Consider the following 24,332-nt stretch of genomic DNA (forward strand, 5'->3'; position numbering starts at 1 on the left):
GTCAGGTGCTCAGTGGTGTTAAGTGGTGATTCATGTGCTGTGGTCAGTCCCCCTTCTGTGGGTATTTCACCCTGCCCGTGTCTGTTTTAAGCCCCTCTCAGCAGTAAGTGTTTGTTGGCCTTATCTAGCAGAAGTGCGGAGCTTTTAGTGCTGTTTTTGGCTCACGCTGGCGTTCCTGTAGTGGTCATTCAGAGCCTGAGACAGCTCCCTGTGTGGGTGTATGTGGCCTGATAAGCCAGGAGCATCCTTCCTCCTTAATTACATCTGCAGCATTCGCAACCGCAGCACCGGCGCAGATAAGAGAGGAATAAACTGTACACGTTCTCCTTAATCATCTGCTCTGTTTTCCTCATAATCATCCTTTCTTCATGCATTTACCCACTCATGAGGCTCCTCCATTCACCAGCTGCCTCCTCTATCTCTCACACACACAGACATTTGTTTTTATACCTGGTCTGAATGTGAGGTTATACATTTGCACCACATGAGGGCCAAATTCGAAATGCAGTCGCTACAGTTGAGAAAAACTGAAACGCAGTGCACACAACATTATTATAGTGATGTTGAAAATGCGCCGAAAATGAAAAACAAAACCTCTATTACACTGTTTTCACATCGCTTGACCTCTTTGCTGGTGAGGATTTGCATTTTAAAAATGAAATGCTGGATTTGTGTCAGAATCAAATACAGTCCACCTTCAGATGTAAATGTAATGTAAGAGCGCCTTTCAGTACTTCAAACACAGTTAAATCAAAATAATCAACAGCAATGCAGCATTTCAATTTTTACATGCAAAACCTCATGCCTTGTTTTTCAGTAAAGAGGTCAAGCAACATGAAAACAATGCAATAGAGGTTTGTTTTTCATTTTGGCATGACTTCTGCATATCAATATGGAAAATTAATGTAATAATTCGCTGCTGTGGAACAAAACCTTGTATCTCCATCTTTCTCATTTTTTACCTTTTGAAATGACCTGTTGTTCTTTACATTGTGTGTAAATTTAATGATGAATGGACCAACAGAAATGGCCAAAATGACTTGGAAAAAAGTCTGGTTCCATTGACTTACATTAAAAGTAAAGTATATTTTTCCTTCTCCTGTAAAGTTACCATTTTGCAGATACGAGGTTTTGTTCCGACTACAGTGAAGTGCACTGCATTTCATGTTTGTCTGCTGTACTGACTGCTTTTCAATCTGGTGCAAATTCCTCTCTGTAGTACGAGGGCTGCATGATATAGACATAAAATGAGATGTTCGATAAAAGCTGTTGACTGTCGATGTCATGATGACGATATCATGATGAGAAATGATGAATTCGTATTGAAACAGTATGCATCTGACTGGACGTGCCACCACAAGTACAAACAAGGACGCACAGTGTCGCTGATGTGAAGCTGCTCTTATGAAGCATCAGAAGCTGTTTGACTGCTAATGGCTCCCCCTTGTGGAGAATTTGTAGCCTGTCAAATGTGAATGAGTTCCATCTAAAACAGTCAGGATTTGTTGGGCTACAAACATGAATATACTTTATTTTCTATGTTTTTAAATATTTTTTGATTTGTTTTAAAGTGAAACTTAAATATTTAGATTTATCATAAGTTTAATTGACAGAGGTTTAGTCTGTGGGTGGAGTCTTGTGTCCCAAAGTCTGAAAATCAGTGTGGAGCATTCAGAATTGTCACTACTGAAACACAAATTTTCTGCGGTTCAGTACTTTTTAGTGTTTTAATGAAAAAAAAAAAAAGATTTTCTGTAAACAGCTGTTCAAAGCTGTGTTTGCTGGTCATGTACTGGCTGAGTTTTTGAGCTCAAGATGAGCTAAAATTGTCACCCCAGAAACAGTCACTACTGAAACATTTGGTTTTGGTGATGTTATATTTGTTTTGGTAACGACAAAATGGAATATTCAGTCTTTTAATAAAATAGCAACAAAAGGATTTTAGTCTAAACACAAATGTGTTTCATCTCTGACTTTGAACCAGTTCAGTAGAATCATCTGTATATATAACCCTAATATGAACCTCAAAAACCAAAACAAATGATTTTATCAGTTTTTAAAAAATCTAAAAGCTACTTTACAGAGTCAGGGTGTTTGTGCTGCTCCTGACAAATTACTGCTGCATTTTAAACTATCAATCCAGAACACTTGTTTGTAGTGTTTGTATGTAGAAAAGGACATTTTATTATGAATTGAATTTGATTAAAAGTGACTGAACCTCCTTTACATTTTTGCTATTTTTGTCATTTTTTGACATCAGAACAATTGTGCATACTCAACCCTTTCCATGCAGGATGTAAGTCAAATCTGGATGTAATTCATCAGATAAATATGCTATTAATTGCATTATTACATTTAAATAATTGTGCAATTTAAATCAGATGTGTAGAAATAGTGTGTTCTGTGTTGTTCTTCATATTTAGGACGTTTCTGTCCTGAAACTGTACGAAACACTCACGCTCTCGCGCTCGCTGTAGCTCTGCTGAATGGAGCTCCGTCAGTGTCGGGAGCTGCCGTCTTGTCTAGTGGAAGATTAAAAAGCTTCTCCTCTTCTGCTTGATGTTCTTCAAAAGGCGCCGCATGTCCAGCAGCCGCTCAGAATCGGGCCTGTTCAGAGAACGGGAACATTTCTACTGTCAGATCTGAGAGCAGACGCGACGACAGACACGCTGCTGTATCACCCTCAGTTTACGTTCTACACTCCTGTATCTGTGCAGGCTTTAGTGAGGAGGAACCTGTGAAAACACAATTACCGTCAAACACACAGCTGCTGTGCACCAACACACATTTACACTGCCTGTCAAAAGTTTGGGGAGCTTTCTGGAATGTTTTTTAAAAAGACCATAAACCACATTCTTCTGTTTCCTTTCTGTTCGGTTTGTTTTTATCTCTGTCTCTGTTCTGATTGGCTGACCCCTCCACAAGCGAAATGAGGTTAAGCTGACATTCACTGGATGGGTGGTCATATGTACATGTGTTGATGGGCGTGGCATCACAACCAGGCTGCATTTTCAACAGACATATTAAACAGAAGCCAGTTTAGATCTTTTTTTTGCAAAAACAGTGTATTGTGTATATAACTATGAACTATTTAACACTATTTTAAATCAGTGAGGAACCGCAATATTATTTGTAGTTATTGTTCAATACTTGCTTTATGAGGTGTTGCCAAAAATAAAATATAAAAAAAAAAAATCAGTGATGTCTGGAGGTGTCCGGAAAAATCTGGAACCAAACTTCAAATTAGTTTACAGTATTTCAACTATTTTTTTTTTTCAAAATAAGAAATTAAGAAGTTCCTGTTACCTTTAACTGTGTTTATGTTTATTTGTATTTATTTGTCATATGCAAACGTTTCATCATCCCTGATTAAATTACATATACATATGTACACATACCTTTTTGTGTTAAAAAATAAGTTGACACGTCCTCTACTGTGAACAAACCTAAATATGACAATTTCTGTTGTTACAACCCCACGTTTTGTCTAGGGTATGTGGGATCGGTAACGTGGCATTAAAATACTGAACTGGTGAGAATTGATTAGAAGTGTGAGGAACAGACAAAAATAGAGCTTTTAAAGCCATTTTTATTAAAACAAACATCAATAAAACCAGAGTGCTGTGATACCTAGTACCACACTGGAAGAATCAAAGTGGACGGCACCAAAGAAAAGAACATATCAAAACCAACCCACGCTTGCCTACTCTGAAACCAAAAGTATTTAGCTAATCTAAAAAAAAGGAAACCAAAGCTAACTACTCTAAACTTCCCTTGCCAGTAACCAAAAGTACATGTGGCGGTGCCCTCTGACCTAGGGAGCTAGACAGAGTAGACATCTATGTGGTGCAAATGTATAGGCACGCCCCTCTTACCTGTTTGAAACCCCAGGTGGTACAAACAATCTCTTGTAAAACAAAGTTAAAAGCGTGCAGGTAAGATACCACAGCTGAAGTACTTCCTCTAACATAAAAGACCATCTTACAAACTTTAAAGTTAAAAGAAGCTCTGGTAAAATACCTAAAACAAAGCACCCCCAACACAAGAGATTAAAACACAAACTAAAACAGCACACATAATCAGTCCTCTCTCTTCGGCCATCTTGAAGGCCTCTTTTAAAACATAAGCTCCTCCCCTAACTGCACCAGCCAGGCCTCTGATTGGTTCCAGAGCAGGTATCTCTATGAAGGAAGAGACCAAGAGAGAGGGAGAGAGACACAGACACAAAAAAAAAAACAGAATACGTGCTTATTTGGTGAGATTAGAATATTGGAAACAAATAAAATATAAAAAGTAGAAAAAGTTGTAATTGTCAGTTAAATTGTGCAGAGGTGTTCTCCACAGTGATTTTTATTTTCATTTAGAAAACCAAGAAACCAACAAAACACTGTTTACCCAGGGGTGCACAAACTTTTGCATATAATTGCATATATATATATATATATATATATATATATATATATATATATAGTGAGAGAGAGAGAGAGAGAGAGAAAGAGAGATATAATATCTAGATGGCATATTCTTTTGGAAAATGCTAAATAAATAATTACACCTAAACAAAAAAATCTAAACTAATTAAACTATTTTTTACTTCATATACATGCAATTAAAAACAGCAAACATTCAGTTTTACCTTACATAAATCAAATTCTTACTACAAATGTGTGAATTAGTGAGATCCTGCTGATGTGGGTTTCTTCTCTTTCAGTGAGGCTCACAAAAGTGATTTGAGTTAATGGTAATAGCTCCCCCTTGTGGCAAATCTTCAGACTGCTGAATATGGCTTTAAAATGACCTGCGGCACCCAGATAATCATTCACATTACTAATCATTGCGCTGACTCTCTGAGGACATGAACGTGAATTGATTGTTTTTGGTTGTGTTTAATTTACTTCAAATAATAGTTTGGAAATAAAACTGTGAAGTCACTATCTGGACTCTGATGAACATGATTAGCACAGAGCTGCTTTATGATGAACTAAACCTTTACAGGAAGTTTATCGTACTTCACTGGATGTTGATGGGCAGCGTACAGTAAACAGTGACAGTGGTTTATTTCAGAACGCAGTGCTGAAAGTCAGGCGGCGCTCAGGAAGCTTTCTCTCCGAATAGAAAAGCTCAGTCGCTGCTTTCCTGCTGAATCTTCAAGGCTGTTTCCTGGTTGTTATATGAAACCAATGTCAAACACCTCAGCCAGAACGCTCATCAGAGCATTGTAATGGGATTATGGAGGTGTTGACGCGAAGATAGCTTCCACCTGCTGAGTGAGGATCGCAGAGACGTGCTGCTCAGAACATCACACACATGCGCTTCCTCTAACTCTCAACACAAGGAGGCTTTTATTAACACGTTATCATTTACAGTATAATAAAATCACATCCTGTTCAGTGGCTGAGCCCTTTAACACGAGATCATTTGCTCTTATTAGCAGCTCCTGACATCCTTATTATCAGTTAGACTGATATGCTTATTAACAGATTCTGACATGATGAACTCCTTACTGCGGCTTTTTCTTCTGTTTTCTGTAGACTGTTGATTTGGACAGATGTTACCACATGTTCAGAGCCTGATCCATCTTAATAAGGCATATCAATTATATAATGTCATACATATAAAATTATATAAGATCATATAATTTATGTATAAAATGTTTTGGGTAAGTAAACACATTGAAAGTGATGTCAAAATGTAGTAACCATTCATTATAAAAAGCTCCTGTAAATAGCAAATTAATCATTACGTAATAGTTAACATTATGAATGTGGTTATGATTATTGATTATTATTATATTTCAAAAGTTTATATTAACCATTGTGAATTACTACAATAATCTTTTAAAATAGGACATAGACAAATGCTAAGTAGTCATTGATAATAATTGGGGATTATTTGTATGCAAATAACTAAATGCTTAATATAAACTATATGTCCTATAGTTTATGAATTATGAGAGCCAGGTAATGAAATCTTTATCAACAAGCTATAATTAATGTTTATCGTTCAATATATTTGTTAATTATTTAAATGTTAATAAGTAAATGGTTAAAAATTCTAATTAAGATAGAAGTAACAATTTTATGACAGTTAACAGTCGTTAACCAACTATTAGATTATGATTATGTTATGTTTTTTAGATCCTGTTATTAGAAAGTGTCATTATCTTGTCTGAATATTAAAAACTAATCAAAAGGTTTAGTTTGGTTAAATGGTCACCAAGTAAGTAAACGCAGGGCACGATTTTTAAGACATGATTTGATAAACATCATGTGCCAAATACAGAGATCATAAATATAGAGATTTAGTCTGTAAAAAGTAAACAAATACTGTTATTGTGTTTGTTCACTGTTGTTTAAAAAGTCTATATTAATTATATTAAGGCTATATTAATTATATTACTTTCTGCAGTTGAATAAAGATGAAACAGATTAGTTTATTTGGGAAAAGCAATGACAGGCAAAGACTAGCTACCTATCTGGAATCGAGAGCCCTAAAATCTAACGAACAAGTACGTAACCTTGGTGTACTGATGGACTCTGATCTCAGTTTTATCAGTCGTGTCAAAGCAGTTAGCAAATCAGCTTTTTATCACCTTAAGAACATCAGCAAGATCAGAGATGTTCTGACTAAAGCAGATCTGGAGAAATTCGTCCACGCCTTTATTTATAGCAGGACTGATCACTGTAATGGTCACCTAACTGAACTCCCAAAAAAGGCCTTCCCTAAAAGAGACGGTGTCTGGATGGCAGCATATGTTTTATTATATGTTTATATTTTGTTCAGCATTGAACTGTGTGCTAATAACAAGCTAGGAAGTCTTTACTCTGGAGGATGCAGTGTCCATTATTTCCAAAAAGAATTTAAATTTTGATTCATCTGACCACAGAACAGTTTTCCACTTCACCTCAGTCCATTTTAAACGAGCTTTGGCCCAGAGAAGACGGCAGTGTTTCTGGATCATGTTAACATACAGCTTCTTCTTTGCATGATACAGCTTTAACTTGCATTTGTGGATTGAACTGTGTTCACAGACAGTGATTTCTGGAAGTGTTCCTGAGCCCATGCAGTGATTTCCAGTACAGAATCAGGCCCATTTTTAATGCAGTGCTGCCTGAGGGCCCGAAGATCACGAGCATCCAATATTGGCCGTCGGCCTTGACCCTTACGTACAGGGATTTCTTCAGATTCTCCGAATCTTTTGATGATATTATGAACTGTAGATGGTGGGATATCCAAAATCACAATTTTACGTTCAGAAACATTTTTCTGAAATTATTCCACAATTTTTAGTTGGAGTTTTTCTCAGATTGGTGAACCTCTGCCCATCTTTGCTTCTGAAAGCCTCTCTAAAATGCTCTTTTATACCCAGTCATGAGTTAGTTGTCAATTGCTCCTCCAACTGGTTTTTATTAGTACCACTTACTTTTCCAGCCTTTTGTTGCCCCGACCCAACTTTTTTGAGATGTGTTGCTGCCATCAAGTTCTAAATGAGTTAATGTTTTTCATGAAATGTAAAATGTCTCACTTTCAACATCTGATATGTGTTCTATGTTCTATTGTAAATAATATATCGGTCTATGAGATTTGCAAATCATTGCATTTTGTTTTTATTTATATTTATTTACATTTTACACAGTGTCCCACCTTTTTTGGAATAGGGGTTGTAGTATATATATATATATATATATATATAAACTGGCCTCTTGATTACACAGTGGAAAATTTCTTGGTGTCTATATATTTCAGGCACAGTAATATTTCATCCCAAGCATCTCCAAAATGGTAACTTTACAGGAGAAGGTAAAATATAATGGAAGTCAATGTAACGTGATTTTTTTCCAGATAATTTTGGAGCATTTCTATTGGTCTGTTCGTCATGAATTTTTAAATACAATGTGCTGCTGGGCTCAAATGATGAACAAAAAAAAAATAATAATAATAAAAATGTTTTTGTTTTTGGACGGCAGTGATTTGTGTATTTGTGTTTTTCTTTAAAAAAGTCTGTAGTGACCAGTAGTAATTGTCCAGTATAATATTGTATAGTATAATACATTTTTCCAGTATAATAATGTAGTTTAGTGCTGTTGGGGATCTGAAAGGTGCTTTGTGGTGAGGAAATTGATGTAACCTCACTCACTCCTCACTCTCACTGTAATTACCGCTCATTCTGAATGACCCGTTAATTCCTGCGTATCCGTTTAACCCCTGGCCGCTGGCCGCACATTTGACCGGCTGATTTAACGATCTGGTGGCTGTGTGGTGGTGTGTGTGGTGTGGTGGTGTGTGTGGTGAGGCGGTGTGTGTGGTGTGGTGGTGTGTGTGGGTCAGGTGTTAACGATGGCGGAGATTAAACACTCAAGCACGCAGAATTCGGCTCCTCGCCGTGATGTTCCTCGCTGATCCTCTCCGGCCGGCGCCGTGTGTTAGCGGCCGGCCGCTGATGAAGAGCGATGGGTTTGAGGCGTGAGCCGTCAGGGTGTAATCTATTCTGCAGCGGCACGGACCACCCTCACCCCCCGGCCCACCGACCCGCAGGACCTCCGCCTGGATCTGCTCTGAGACAGAGAATCATTACTAATGAAATACCCTCTGAGAGAGAGAGAGAGAGAGAGAGAGAGAGAGAGAGAGGGGGGAGAGGGAGAAAGAGAGAGGGAGAAAGAGAGAGAGACAGAGAGAGACAGACAGACAGACAGACAGAGAGAGAGAGAGAGAGAGAGAGAGAGAGAGAGAGACAGACAGACAGACAGAGAGAGGGGGGAGAGGGAGAAAGAGAGCGAAATACAGAGAGAGAGAGAGAGAGAGAGAGAGACAGACAGACAGAGAGAGAGAGAGGAGGGAGGAGAGAAGGAGAAAGAGAGAGGGATATACAGAGAGATACAGAGAGAGAGAGAGAGAGAGAGAGAGAGAGAGAGAGAGAGAAAGAGAGAAGAAGATACAGAAAAGAGGAAAAGAGGAGAAAGGGAGAAAGACAGAGGGAGATACAGAAAGAGAGAGAGAAAGAAAAAGGAGAGAGGGAGAAAGAGGAAAGAGAGAAAGGAAAAAGGGGGGAAAAGGACAGAGAGGGAGAGACAGACAGAGAAAGAGAAAAAGGAGAGAGAGAAAAAGGAGAGAGGAAAAGAGGAGAGAGAGACAGGGAAAAAAACGGAGATACAGACAGACAGGAAAAGAGGAGAGAGAGATACAGAGAGAGAGACAAGGAGAAAAGAAAAGAAGAGAGGGTGAAAGAGAGACAGAAAGAGAGAGAGAGGAAAAGAGGAGAGGGAAAAAGATACAGAGAGAGGGAGCGAGAGAGTTAAAATGTTCTTATGAGTAGAAGACAAACAGTTGTTCTCAAGTTTCCAACCTGAATGCATGTTGAATCACATTATCACTCATTTTGACGGGGCAACTATATTAAACTATACATTACCTATAGAGAATAAATGTATTCTTTAATCAATGAAATTATCTACAAGCTCAATTCCAAAAAAGTTGGGTCAGAAGGTAAAATGCAAATAGAAACAGAAATCAGTGATTTTATAGTTATTTTATGGGTATTTAATTGAAAACAGCACAAAGAAGAGAAATTTAATACTGTATCTTATCAACTTTATTGTTTTTTCTAAATATGTGCTAATTCCAAATTTAATGCCTGCAGTATATTCCAACAACATCTCAATGCATAAAGGGCAAGGCCAAAAACCACTACTGAATGCCCATGACCTTTGACCCCTCAGACAGCACTGCATTAAAAAACAGCATGTTTCTGTAATGAATGTAACAACATGGGATCAGAAAAACTTCAGAAAACCCTTATCAGTAAACACAGTTTGTCGCTACATATACAAATGCAATACCTAATACGCAAAGGAGAAGCCATGTATCAACAACATGCAGAAACACCGCCGACTTCTCTGGGCTAAAGCTCTTCTGAAATAAGAGTTGTTATTCAGATTGTTTATGGAAATAATGGACATTGTGTTCTCCAGGTCAGTGAAGAAATGGATCATTCAGATTGTTACCAGTGTAAATTTCAAAATCCAGCATCTGTCATGGTGGCTAATCTGCATCTCTTTGAAGGCATAATTAATGCGGAGGGGTTACATACACATTTTGGAGCAACACCTGCTGCCATCTAAACGTCATCTTTTTCAGGGACGTCCCTGTTCGTTTCAGCAAGACAATGCTAAGCCACATTCTGCATGTGTTACAGCAGCAGAGTGCAGGTGCTAAACTGGCGCATGGCACAAAATGCATGGCGCATTATAAAGCGCGGTATAGGACTGTGGAGACTTTGATGTAATGGACGTAGTTGACACTGTCAAGAACTGATGTGAGAATCTCAGACTGTCAACTTTTCACATCTAAAACTTCAGATGTTTAAAGCTAACACTGAAAAACTGAAAACAACCATGTATTCTATGGTAACATAGTCTCAGTGTTTAGTTTAGCAACCTGGTATTCATGCCAGGATTTAGTGAGTGTGTTGTGAGGCTCAAAGGGAAACAAGAGATCTATATATTATTTTACTTTGCTAACATTACTACGAAACATGAGTGCCTTAACCCCTTAAATGGCCAGGGTCCCCTTGCGACCCCAAAGTTTTATTACACACTTCTATAACCTAAGAATAACTCGACCAGGATAGCTGCAGTTAGAAATGATCTTTATCTCTCCTCAATGTTGCCTTGAAAAACCAACATGTTTCCACATTATTCACTGAACAGAACTTACCTCATGTAGAAGACGATGACTGGCTCTCCTTTAACGTGGACTGGGTTGTGATTTATCCTGCAGTGGCTAAAAGATTTCCTTTCTCTTTTGAATCACAGGCAGGCAGCTGGCTTAATAAAAATGACAGATAAAGAAATGTTACAGCAATTCTCAGACTTGTGGTGTTCAGGTCTGTGGGACCCATTTTCAATGTTTACCAAAAGAAAAAATGATACAATTTACTATTATTTCAACCTCAGATTCCTGTCCTTTGCTGATTTTCTGTGAAGAACATATAAAATAACACGTTTTCAGTGTTTTCACTCTGTTCACCCCCCACACATTTATATTACACATGTGGTGTTGGGTGAACCCGCAGGGAGTAAAAGTGTGGAGGTGCTGTGTCCTTCACTCTGTTCTCCTCCTACATGGCCTGCTGTTAGTGTGTGTCTGTCTGTGTGTGTGTGTGTGAGGTGGACAACATGGACAGGCTGCTGACTGGCTACAGCTGCTAAAGGAGAACCCTACGCTGGACACTTGTTATATTTTAAAAATCTGGTATTTTTACATAAATTATTATGGCTGTATTGATTTAGAAAAACAGTAATATGGTGGGTCCAGCAGACCACTGAGTAACACACACACCAACACCACACAAGGGTTAAAATATTCTCAGTGGTCACCATTCAGAATGGTAACAGTACCTCAAGATTTGAATTGAGTGTTTTTAAGTCAGCTGGCTGAATTCTTTCAATAGAACATCTTCATTTCCAGCCACAGCATGTTTAGCACCCCTACCTAAGTGAGCATCAGCCTCTTATGAAAGCTTAGTCGTGTGTAGTCACTGCACATGTACAGACTTTTGCACATGCGAGTTTTGGGTTAATGTGTCACCTATTTTCGCTACATCAGACTGTGGAGCAGCTGAGTGTTATATCAAGCAAGAATGGGGAAAATTCCACTTTCACAATTGCAGACGATTAATAAATGTGGTTAAAAGAAAAGGTGTTGTAACACTGTGGTAACTGTGCACCTGTCAACGTTTTTCAAACACAGTGCAGGCATCAAATTTATAAAGAGTGTATGTAAACAAAAATAGGCAAGCTGAAATGTTAAATAACCTGCCTTTGTACTTTACACTTGTCCTTTCAGTTGAATCTCTGTCAAAAAGGGTTTGCAAATCATCGCTGTTTGCATTTATATATTTTCCTATTGTCCCAACTGTTTTGGAATTGGGTTTGTATATACAGTGCTGTGAATAAGTCAGAGCAAAGTTCAGTCTTAGAAGCTGGTTGATCATTTTCTGAAGTAATCAAACACATTCAGTGGTGTTGAGGTCTGGACTCTGGGGTGGTCAGTCCATCGTTCAGCTTCTTTGTTTGATGTGTCCGTCTCCTTTTCTCAGTGAGGTTCTTCTTGACAGCTACACATCCTTTCAGACCCACAGCGCTGAGTCGTCTTCTCACAGTGGAAGGATGGACAGAAACACCTGTGGATGTTTTCAGATCTGAAGCAGCTTGATTTTCTCCTCTCTCTCAAAGATTAAAGTGCTGTTTATCTGATGGGGGCAGTTTTGGGGTCTACCAGCTCTTCCAGGTGGTTGTTAGGAGTTTCATTTTCTCTGTATCATTTTTTTTTAACTCCAATTTTGAAAAAGTCCTGTTTTTTCACTTACTTTTCTTTGACTTTCTCCTTCCTTATGAAAGTGGACTGACTTATATCTAATATCCTCAGAAACATCTCCTGAAAATGAATAAATGTACTTGTTTTGACAAAGTTAAATACATGGAAGGTGGTTTCTGACTTTTGCACAGTACTGTAAATGATACAAACAAATAAAATGAAATAATAAATATACAATAAAAAAGACATTTATTACAAGAAAATATAGAAACTATTTATAGCAAGAAACTATACAGGCCCTGTGGATGAAAGTGTAAGTTTTGAAACCTGGCAAACACATTCTGTATATAAACTACAAACCAGACTGCTGACACCGTGTTGTACAAATGATGAGATTTTATGCCTGAAAGAGAGAGAGAGAGAGAGAGAGAGAGAGAGAAATGGAGGTGCTGGTGGGGGTTGGGTGGGTGTACAGATGTGACAGCCAAACAGAATCGCGCCCCGCGGCTGCAGAGCGGTCCAGACGTGCTGGCAAACGCATTTCTTCATCCGCCATCGGCCGCGATCCGCCATCGGGATGGCCCCGACTTCTTAATAACTTTCCAGAGGGCTTGTGCTGGTCACCATGGCAATTACCTTTTACTGTCAGGTCATAAAAGATATGTCCACCCAAGGGAGCGTCAGACAGCCGGCTGGGCGCTGCTCATTACAGACGAGTGTCCAGACCCATTCCTCCTACACTTTGTGGATTTCATATCGTCACACTATCATTAAATGCACCTCGTCCAGATATTACAGACCATCACCTAACTTACTGAGTTATACTGAATTACACTGAATTATACCGAATTACACTGACTTATGCTGAATTATACTGAGTTATACTGAATTACACTGAATTATACTGGGTTACACTGAATTACACTGAATTATACCGAATTACACTGACTTATCCTGAATTATACTGAGCTATATTGAATTACACTGAATTATACTGAGTTATACTGAATTACACTGAATTATACTGAGTTATACTGAATTACACTGAATTACAATGATTCATACTTAATTACACTGAATTATACAGAGCTATACTAAATTACACTGAATTATACTGAGTTATACTGAATTACACTGAATTATACTGAGCTATACTGAATTACACTGAATTATACTGAGCTATACTAAATTACACTGAATTATACTGAGCTATACTAAATTACACTGAATTATACTGAGCTATACTGAATTACACTGAATTATACTGAGTTATACTGAATTACACTGAATTATACTGAGCTATACTGAATTACACTGAATTATACTGAGCTATACTACATACTGAATTATACTGAGCTATACTGAATTACACTAAATTATACTGAGTTATACTGAATTACACTGAATTATACTGAGTTATACTGAATTACACTGAATTATACTGAGCTATACTGAATTACACTGAATTATACTGAGCTATACTACATACTGAATTATACTGAGCTATACTGAATTACACTGAATTATACTGAGCTATACTACATACTGAATTATACTGAGCTATACTGAATTACACTAAATTATACAGAGCTATACCGAATTATACTGAATTACCCTGCATTATACTGAATTATAATGAGCTATACTGAATTACCCTGAATTATACTGAATTATACTTAACTATACTGAATTATACTGAGTTATACTGAATTATACTGAATTACCCTGCATCATACTGAATTATAATGAGATATCCTGAATTACCCTGAATTATACTGAGCTATATTGAATGATACTGAATTACCCTGAATTATACTGAATTACCCTGAATTATACTGAACTATACTGAATTATACTGAGCTATACTAAATTTTACTGAATAACCCTGAGTTATACTGAGCTGTACTGAATTATACTGAATTATCCTGAGTTACCCTGAATTATACTGAGCTGTACTGAATTATACTGAATTACCCTGAATTATACTGAATTATACTGAGCTATACTAAATTTCACTGAATTACCCTGAGTTATACTGAGCTGTACTGAATTATACTGAATTACCCTGAATTACCCTGAATTATACTGAGCTACACTGAATTATACTGAATTACCCTGAATTATACTGAGCTATACTGAATTATACTGAATTACCCTGAGTTACCCTGAATTATACTGAGCTACACTGAATTATATTGAATTATACTGTGCTGTACTGAATTATACTGAATTATACTGAGCTACACTGAATTATACTGAATTACCCTGAGTTATCCTGAGTTCTTTTTCAGTCATTAACCTTTAGTCCCTGATTCCTGAAGTTTGTGGTATATCTGTGAAGTTTAACAGTGTTGTACTGGGCCGTGAGCCAAGAGATGTTTCACCACGGTAGTGGAGTTTGACTGGGCCGTGAGCCAAGAGATGTTTCACCACGGTAGTGGAGTTTGACTGGGCCACAAGCTGAGAGATTTTTCACCACAGTAGTGGAGTTTGACTGGGTCACAAGCTGAGAGATTTTTCACCACAGTAGTGGAGTTTGACTGGGCCACAAGCTGGGAGATTTTTCACCACAGTAGTGGAGTTTGACTGGGTCGCAAGCTGAGAGATTTTTCAACATGGTAGTGCAGTTTAACTGGGCCACAAGCCAGGAGCTTTTTCACCATAGTGGCAGAGTTTTTCTGGGCCATGAGCCAAGAGATTTTTCACCACAGTAGTGGAGTTTGACAGGGATTGCCAACTTAGTTTGCATTAGATATAAGACCGTACCTCTGGAATCTTTGAGGCTGAGACCACTCTACCATGACTTAGTATAGCTCAAAATGGACAAACATTCAGAAATATAGTTTAAGATGGCTGCATCTGTTTTTAGCTGTGCTAAAATACTTTAGTCCAGTTTACACACAAAAGTGTGTCATAGTGTCAGAAACCACATAATATTTGAGATTTCTTAATGAGGTTTGAGGCGAGTATAATAATTAAGACATGTAATTAGCACCATGCTAATTGGTGGGGTATAAGCCTATATTAGCCTTGTAGCTCCAGTGCTACAACTAAAGAAGCAAACTTCAGACACCAAACATGTCTTGGCTGATTGGCTACATTTGGAGTAAGGAGAGAAATGTCCCTTTAACTATTCCTTTAAAACGTCTCCGAGCACATTACTGTTCTGTCTCCGGTAGTTTGGTTTGGTCACATCATGCTTGAACACATGAAATGCTGTGTGCTGCTTTTAAAAAGGCAAGGTTATTGTTGAAATTCTGTCTGTTTTGAGAAAAGTCATATTTGCCCCCAGCACAGCACTGCAGATTAAGTTAAGCCGTCTTAATTAATCTTTCCGAGCGTTCTCCTCTAACAGACCTTGCCAAGTTTTACCTATTCCACCACCAAAAAGTTGCTGCCTCACTGTTTACCCTTTTCATACATAATACAGACTGCACAAACAGAGAACGTCCACGCGTGGTCAGGAAAAAATGTCCTGACTTTGTAGGAAAACCAGAGAAACACAGCTCTAACTTACAGGACCAACAAAACACTCCTGACTTAATGCTTTTTACAAAAGCTCTGTGCTTCATTTTTTAAACTTAAAGGGCAAAACCATTTCTTTTTGGCTCCTGAGATTAGAAAATCACTGTGTTTATATATACATATATAACTTTTTTCAGTTTTTGAAATGAATTGAAAGTGCCTTTTGCCAAAACTACTTGGACAACAAGTCTGGTTCCATTGACTTCCATTAAGAGTAAAGTATGTTTTTTCCTTCTCTTGTAAAGTTATTATTTTGGAGATACAAGGTTTTGTTCCGACTACATATATTGCAGATAAGGAAATTATGCATTTCTATACATTTTGTTGTCAGTAATTGTATGTAGTGAAATATGAAATGCTGTGTCTTATTCCACGGTTTATTTATTTTGAAAAAATAACGCAAATAATTTTGCTCATTTCAAGAAATATTGGATAGGACACTTTCACTAGCTATCATTTTTGCAGTTTATTATTGTTACACATATGCTCTTACTATCAATACATTTATTGGACCTATAATAATTATAATTACATGTGATGTTATTATTACATTACATTTATGCTTCCATGTATATAATAAGATGTTTTACCTATGGGTACTTATATATATATAATACAAATGGGACATAATACATATAGGCCCTTAGGTGTATATAATTCTTATGGGACATATTACATGTGGGTACTTACGTGTATATAACTGGTAGTTACGTGTATATAATATATATTGGCCATATTACACATAGGTGCTTACGTGTATACACAGTGGTGGTATATATATATATATATATATATATATATATATATATATATATATATATATGGAACATATATACGACCCCACATGATGAAGTTCTAAAAACGTCCGCATCAGCAGGATCTCTTTAGTTCTCCTCTGAGGGCACTAAAACATCTTATTTTCCTCCTGCGAGTCCTTGTTGTCACAGCGACCGTCTCAGTTGTTCATCACCCTGTCACTTCTGCCCCTGGCCCCGCCCCCGCCCCGCCTCACCTGCACTCTTTCTCTCCCCATTTTCTCTGAACATGGTCTCTGTGATCAGGATGATCTTCCCCGTCACGTCACAGTCAGAGGAAGTGAGAACACGGAGATCAAACTCAGGCAGAGGTTCCAGGCTGTGTTTGAAGCTGCAGTGAGGAAGAGAGCTTAGTGACAGGGGTCGTCTTTAAAGGGCCCATCTTCTACATTTCCCAATCTTTTCTTTTTTCTATGAAATACACTAATAATGTTTATGTGGTTTTGTCTCATAATCAGAGGTGGGTAGAGTAGCTTAAATCCATACTTAAGTAATACTGACACAAGTAAAAATTTCGTGCCAAAAACAAATGGAGTGAAAGTGCAATATTATTTAATAAAAAGTACTCAGTAACTTACAGAACTGCAGAGGAACTTTGTAGTAAGTCCAGCATGTTTCAGCACAGGAACTAAAGTTTGTACAGCTCTGTTCTTCTCTTTTTGGGATTCTTTTGGTCTAAAATAAAACACTAAAGCCCCAAAGTCAGAGATCACAATCACAAAGCGGTACAGATGATATCAAATATAATGAAATAAAACATTAAAAACGAATTAGTAACTATAAGTAAAAGTATTATTATTTGAAAATACTCAGGAGAGCACAAATCCATCAACGTTTTACTAAAGTACGTGTAGGTAATATAACTAGTTACTACCCACCTCTGGCCATAATTCATTTTTACATGGCCCTTTTCTGTCCTCTCTTTATCCCTTAGGATTAAACAGGCTGTTTTTGTTACTGTGCCTTTAAGAGAGTTAAAGAAAAAAAAATGTATCTCCAAAATGGTCATTTGGAGCATTTCTACTGGTCCACTGAATTGTTCCTGAAATGTGAAGGGCAGCTTCTGTGTTCAAATGATGTAGAAAATTAAACAATTATTTGATTTGGACAGCCATTATATGTAAATAAGCTCTGTTCTGATTGGCCGTCCTATATTGTGCCTCATGCAAAAAGCAGTCTGGGCTAAAACACCTAAAACTACACTGTGAATGGGCGGAGCTAAGCTGCTGTAGGCTGACTATTCCATGATGGGTCCAAAACGGGCTGTTTTAGCAGCTTAGTTTTTATTATGGCTGTGATGTCACAACCATGATGGGTCCAAAACGGGCTGTTTTAGCAGCTTAGTTTCTATTCTACTCTACATAGTTCAGTAGAAAAAGACTGAATAGAGCTGAAAAGTGGATCTGATGCTACATTGATTTACAAACCTTAGATAGCCATTAAAAAAGCAAACATTTCTGTTCTCTCTCTCTCTGTCTCTCTGTCTCTCTCTCTCTCTGTTACAGGGAGGTATTGTCTTAATTAAGCAGAGTGAAGGATGATAAATGAGCCGAGTCCTCAGTCTGTGGGAGACACATTGATTTCACATTAAACGCAGGGCTCTTGAATTGCTGGGCTATTACAGGCCGTTTGCATCATTTGCGCAGGTGCGCCTGATGTGAACGAGGCTGTATGTGGTAGAACTGCAACTGTAAGTCTGTACTGACGGCTCGTCAGAAGTTTGGAGACACGTCACCTTCTTTTCAGATCAGATTTCTTTCTGTTATGTTTTAATTAAATACAAAATCTTGTATTTAATTTATCATCAAGCAGCTCTCAGCCATGATGTGAACACTCAGCACCGGAGCGTTACCGAGATGACTGGAAGTAATATTAGCTTAGCAGTTCTTATCAGCACTCTTACAGAAGATGGTTCTTCAAGGGTTCTTTACTAAAAGAAAATGCTTCCATATAGAACCATAAACACTCAAAGAACCCTTTGCATGATTAAAAGGTTCTTTGCATTGTGAAATGGTTCACTGGAGTGTTTATGGTGCTATATACACTTTTAAAAAGATGGTTTTTCGAAGGCTCTTTACTAAAGAAAACGTTCTTCAGATGGATGCAGAACGTGCTGTAGATGGTTCTTTATAGAATCTTTTTGAAAATGGTTCTCCTATTTTTACAAGCTTGACATCTTAACATACTGTTTTCATCTAAATAAACGTGAATCAGGCTTTAATTTGGTCAGAACTGACAAAGAACTGATGCTGGCGCTGTGTAGTTTTATTAGTGTGCTTTTCTCTATATATTCTATACTGGTTTACAGATCATATAGCTGACTTTACATGTTGTATAGTTTGCTTTGCAGATTGTATAGTTGCTGTGGGTGTATTCAGTGCTTGAGTTGTAAAGATGCATTGGTGCTTAATTGTGTTTTTTGTTCTGTTTATTGTTTATGGTGTTTTCTATTGTGTCGGGTTGTTTTAGACAGTCTTAAAGTGCTTTATTATTATTATTTAATTTTTGTTAAATATTTTATTGTGAAGCACTTTGTGGCCTTGGCTTAGAAAAGAGCTATAATAATAATGTTCACTTACTTAGTTTACTCACATTAATACTTTACAAAAAACTTTATTAAAAAGTTTACTTACTTTTTTTGTATTTTGTTTTTTATTTTATTTTATTTTGAAACTGTACAGTGTTTTCCTTTTGTAGTTTTATTTGCATATTGTATAGTTTTCTTTACATATTTATTTTTTTGGCATTTTGTAAAAAATTTCTTTACATATCAGATTTGTTTACATATTGTACAGTTTTCTTTACGTATTTATTTTTTGGCATTTTGTAAAAATTTTCTTTACATATCTGATTTGTTTGCATTTTGTATTGGTTTCTTTATATATTGTTTTACATATCATAGTTTAGTTTTCTCTACAGATTGTATAGTTGTCTTTGCATATCTCATAGCTGACTTTACATGTTGTACAGTTTCCTGTACAGAACGTATAGTTGTCTTTACACATTGTGTAGCTTTCTTTACAGACAGTATAGCTGTAATTATATATCATGTAGTTGTCTTAATGTATTGTACCATTTTTCACATATCATCATTTTATTAACACATAGTTGTGCAACACATAGCTTTATTAACAGCATAGCTGTCTTTACAGATAATATAGATCATATAATATTCACACTTATGGTATTGTTTTCATCTAAATAAACCTGCGTAGAGTTTAATCTGGTCAGTTATTGCAGAAGCGACAGAAGAACTGATGTTCGCGCTCCATAGTTTTATTTGTACATTGTATATTTTCTTTATATATCGTATATAATTTTTACAGATCATATAGTTGTCTTTACATATCATATAATGTCCTTTACAAATCGCAGTTTTCTTTACATATCTCTTTTTTTACAGATCACATAGTTGTCTTTAAGTATCATACAATTTTGTTTACACATTGCATAGTTTTCTATACATACCATATAATTTTCTTATATTTTTTTCGTTGCCTTTAAATATCCTAGTTTCCTTTACAGATTGTCTAGTTGTCTTTACACATTGTAAAGCTTCTTAATGGATCGTATAGTGTCATTACACATCATAGATTGTATTGGTGACTTTACATGCTGTATAGTTTCCTTTACAAATCGTATAGCTGTCTTTACACACTGTATGGTTTTCTTTACATATCATATTGTTGTATTTACAGATCATATAGATCATATAATATTCACACTTAAATAAATCTGTGCAGAGTTTCATCTGATCAGTGATTGCAGAACCAACAAAGAACTGATGCCCACTCTCTTTATTTATTTATTTTTTTTGCACATTGTATATTTTCTGTATGTATTGCATATTATTTTATAGATCATATAGTTGTTTTTACATATCATATAATTTTCTTTACAAATTGCATTGTTTACATATCATATCATTTCCTTTACAGATTATATAGTTTTCTTTACAGATTGTATAGTTTACAGATTATATAGTTTTCTTTACAGATTGTATAGTTTACAGATTCTATAGCTTTCTTTACAGATCCTATAGTCTTTACATATCATAGTTGTCTTTAGTGATCATATAGTTGACATAGCTATATATATTATGGATCATATTGTGTCTTTACACATCATAGATTGTATTGTTGACTTTACATACTGTATAGTTTCCTTTACAAATTGTATAATAGTCTTTACACACTGTATGGTTGTCTTTACAGATGTAGATCATATAATAACACACCTGTGATATTGTTTTCATCTAAATAAACCTGCGTAGTGTTTAATCTGGTCAGACTGAGAGCCGACAGAGAAGCGGTGATGCCGCTGTGCAGCTCTGCTGCTGCTGAGCTGGTTTACGGGCGGATGTTAGCGCTGAGCGCGCTGCTCTGCAGACTCAGTTCACATACGCTACAATTAAGCTCACAGCAAAATGTGTAATTAGGGAGAAAGTACAGTGCGGCTCGTGTGCGCCTGATTCCAAACAGCCCTACTTAAAGCCTCACATCTGCTGCAGCAAATGATCCCCTCTCCCGCCTCAGGACGGCAGCCGCCGCTAATTACCAATAAAACTAGTTTGGCTTATTTCTACAAAATTATTAAGACTTTATCTTAAGTGGACCAGAACTCAGTCCTGAAGCGAGGGGGGCGTTCGGCGCCTGCGATCACTGCAGTGTGATGTCAGGAATTATATTCTGAGCTTATTTTTATAACATATTCAGCCCGAGTGTTTCTGAATTACAGCATTATTAAGACAGATAAAGTGACAAATGATTGTGTTTGGGCTGCTGCCTCACAGCGCTGGGATATTTTCATAATTCTCTTTGAAACTAAAATTAGAGCAGTGAATATTAAACAGTGCAGACTGTGCTTTCTTTACAGATCAGTTTTCTTTATATAGTGTCTATATTTGTCTTTACATACTGTACATTTTGTCTTAAAGTCTATAGTTTTCTTTACGTGTAGTTGTCTTTACATATTGAATAGTTATGTATAGTTGTGTTTACATATCAGATTTCTGTATACAGTGCAAAGTTTTTCTTTACAGATCATAGTTTTATTTACATATTATAGTTTTACATGTCAGTTTTCTTCACGTTTATAGTTTTCTGTACAGATTGCATCATTTTCTTTACATTGTATAGTTTTGTGTATACATTGCATAGTTATCTTTACATCATAGTTATGTCATAGTCTGCTTTACACACTGCAGTTTTCATTTCAGATCATATAGTTGTATTTAGTTTTTGCACATTTATTGTATAGTTGTTTTTAAACATCATATAATTTTCTTTACAGATCATATAGTTTTGTTTACACATCGTATAGCTTTCTTTACAGATTGTATAATTGTCGTTACATATCATTTAGTTTTCCTTAAAAATTGTATAATGTTCTTTACATACTGTATAGTTTTGCATAATTATATTTACATGTCATCAGATTTCTTTACACAGTGCAAGGTTTTTCTTTACAGATCGTATAGTTTTATTTACATATTATAGTTTTATTTGTGCATTGCATTTGTGTCTACTGATCGTTAGCTGTCTTTACATGTCATAGTTTTTACATGTCAGTTTACTTTACACATTCACATTTTTCTTTACAGGGTGCATCATTTTCTTTACAACATATAGTTTTGCTAAAGATTTTTTTTTTTACATCATATTGATTTTACACATTGCATCTTTACATACCATAATCTGCTTTATACAATGCAGTTTTCATTTCAGATCATAGAGATTTGTTTACATATAATAGTTTTTGCACATTGTATAGCTTCCTTTACATATTGTGTAGTTGTGTTTACATTTTTTTCATGTTTTTTTTTTTACACTTTGCATAGTTTCTTTACATATAGATGTCTTAACATATCATATAGTTTTCTTTAAATATTGGACAAGACTGCAAATTTTGCATTAATTTTCTTGCAGTAAGCTCAAAAATGCTGTGTTTACGGTTGATTTCTAAACATTACTGTTTCTATTGCGAGTCGTTGCTCTAACACTCTTTGTGGATGTCTCTCTCCCCCCTCTCTCTCTCCCTCTCCTCTGTTTTGTTTGTGAAGGTCACATGCAGGCGGCTGCGGATGTCGGAGCTGGGCGTGATGGAGTGGGGGGAGAGCCGTAATGAGGGTTTGAGCGTGAATCCCAAAGGAACGAACCCGCGAGTCCCCAACCCCCTGCGCCTCTTCTCCAGGGGCTCCCCCGGCCCAAAGAGCAGCCCGAGAGAGATGGCGTATTTGGAAAACACGGAGGACCCCTGGGACTGGTTATCTAACCGGACAGATGTCGGGGAGGCGCAGAGCAGGACTAAGCGCAGGCCCATCGTGAAGACGGGAAAGTTCAAAAAAATGTTCGGCTGGGGCGACTTCAACTCCAACATCAAGACCGTGAAGCTGAACCTGCTCATCACGGGGAAGATCGTGGACCACGGCAACGGAACCTTCAGCGTCTACTTCCGCCACAACTCCACCGGCCTGGGGAACGTCTCCGTCAGCCTGGTCCCTCCGTCCAAAGTGGTGGAGTTCGAAATCGCTCAGCAGAGCACGCTGGAGACCAAGGACTCCAAAGCCTTCAACTGCCGCATCGAGTACGAGAAAACGGACCGCAACAAGAAGACTGCGCTGTGCAGCTTCGACCCCTCGAAAGTCTGCTACCAGGAGCAAACGCAGAGCCACGTCTCCTGGCTCTGCTCCAAGCCCTTCAAGGTCATTTGCATCTACATCGCTTTCTACAGCGTCGACTACAAACTGGTGCAGAAAATCTGCCCCGATTATAACTACCACAGCGACACGCCCTACTCCTCCACGGGGTAGACGGTGAGCTCGGACGGCCCTCGTTAGCTCGTAAACCTTGTGAAGCAGCGCAAAGATGCTCCAAAAAGAGGTTCCAGAAATCTCCAGCCATTACGTTCTCCGTTACCATGACAACACAACACAGTCTTACAAATAAAGGCGCCAAAAAGGCTTCTTTGGAGCAACACCACTTTCGGTTTCCTAACCTGAATGTTCCTTAGACCTCATTTGAAACTTTCATTAGGGCACCAAAAGTGTCAGGGGGGCTCAGTCCTGGTCCTGGAGATCTACCACCCTGGAGGGGTCAGACCCAACACACCTGGCTCTAATGTTCAGATGCCCCTGCAGGCCTTCATTACCTGGATCAGGTGTGTTAGATTAAGGTTGAGGCTAAACTCTGCAGGGTGGGAGATGGAATCATTCCAAAGTTCTCACTGTACAAAGTCTCCCCCAAAATTGTGTGAACGTCCACCAGAGCTGAGCACACGACACAAAAGGACAAAATAAATGTCCACACACACTTATACTGTAGGTGATGAACGCAGTCCCACTGTAAACAGTTCAGTATAGACAAAGCTATAGCATATTATATAGTTATAGTACATAGTATATAGTTACATAGTTACAGTAAAGATAAGTCTAAATTTGATCTACGCCTTGTCGCCATATAGGCTGAATAAAGAATTAGATATCAAGCCAGGGAGCTTGTAGAGAGGAGAATTACACTCTGTAATCTCTTTCGGGTTTCCCAAACACTAGAGGGCGCCCCTGAGTGAGTCCAAAATGAATGGGTTAAGATGGAGAAAAACATAAGAAAACATTTTTAATGTAAAAGAATACATTCATATCCTGAACACAGAGCAGTATAAATCATGTTAACACTGCTG

General features: G+C 37.3%; 1 protein-coding gene across 1 annotated transcript; it reads left to right on the forward strand.

Moving 5' to 3' along the window:
* The first annotated feature begins 12,940 nt into the window (after positions 1-12,940).
* On the forward strand, positions 12,941-23,697 carry nxph2a (neurexophilin 2a). The gene is made up of 3 exons (XM_036572595.1): positions 12,941-12,994; positions 16,902-16,991; positions 22,717-23,697. The coding sequence occupies exons 1-3, from the start codon at positions 12,941-12,943 to the stop codon at positions 23,464-23,466; spliced, it is 894 nt and encodes a 297-aa protein (XP_036428488.1). The 3' UTR covers positions 23,467-23,697.
* Positions 23,698-24,332: the final 635 nt, after the last annotated feature.

The sequence above is a fragment of the Colossoma macropomum genome, unplaced genomic scaffold, assembly GCF_904425465.1.
Source record: "Colossoma macropomum unplaced genomic scaffold, Colossoma_macropomum, whole genome shotgun sequence".
Taxonomy (NCBI): Eukaryota; Metazoa; Chordata; class Actinopteri; order Characiformes; family Serrasalmidae; genus Colossoma; species Colossoma macropomum.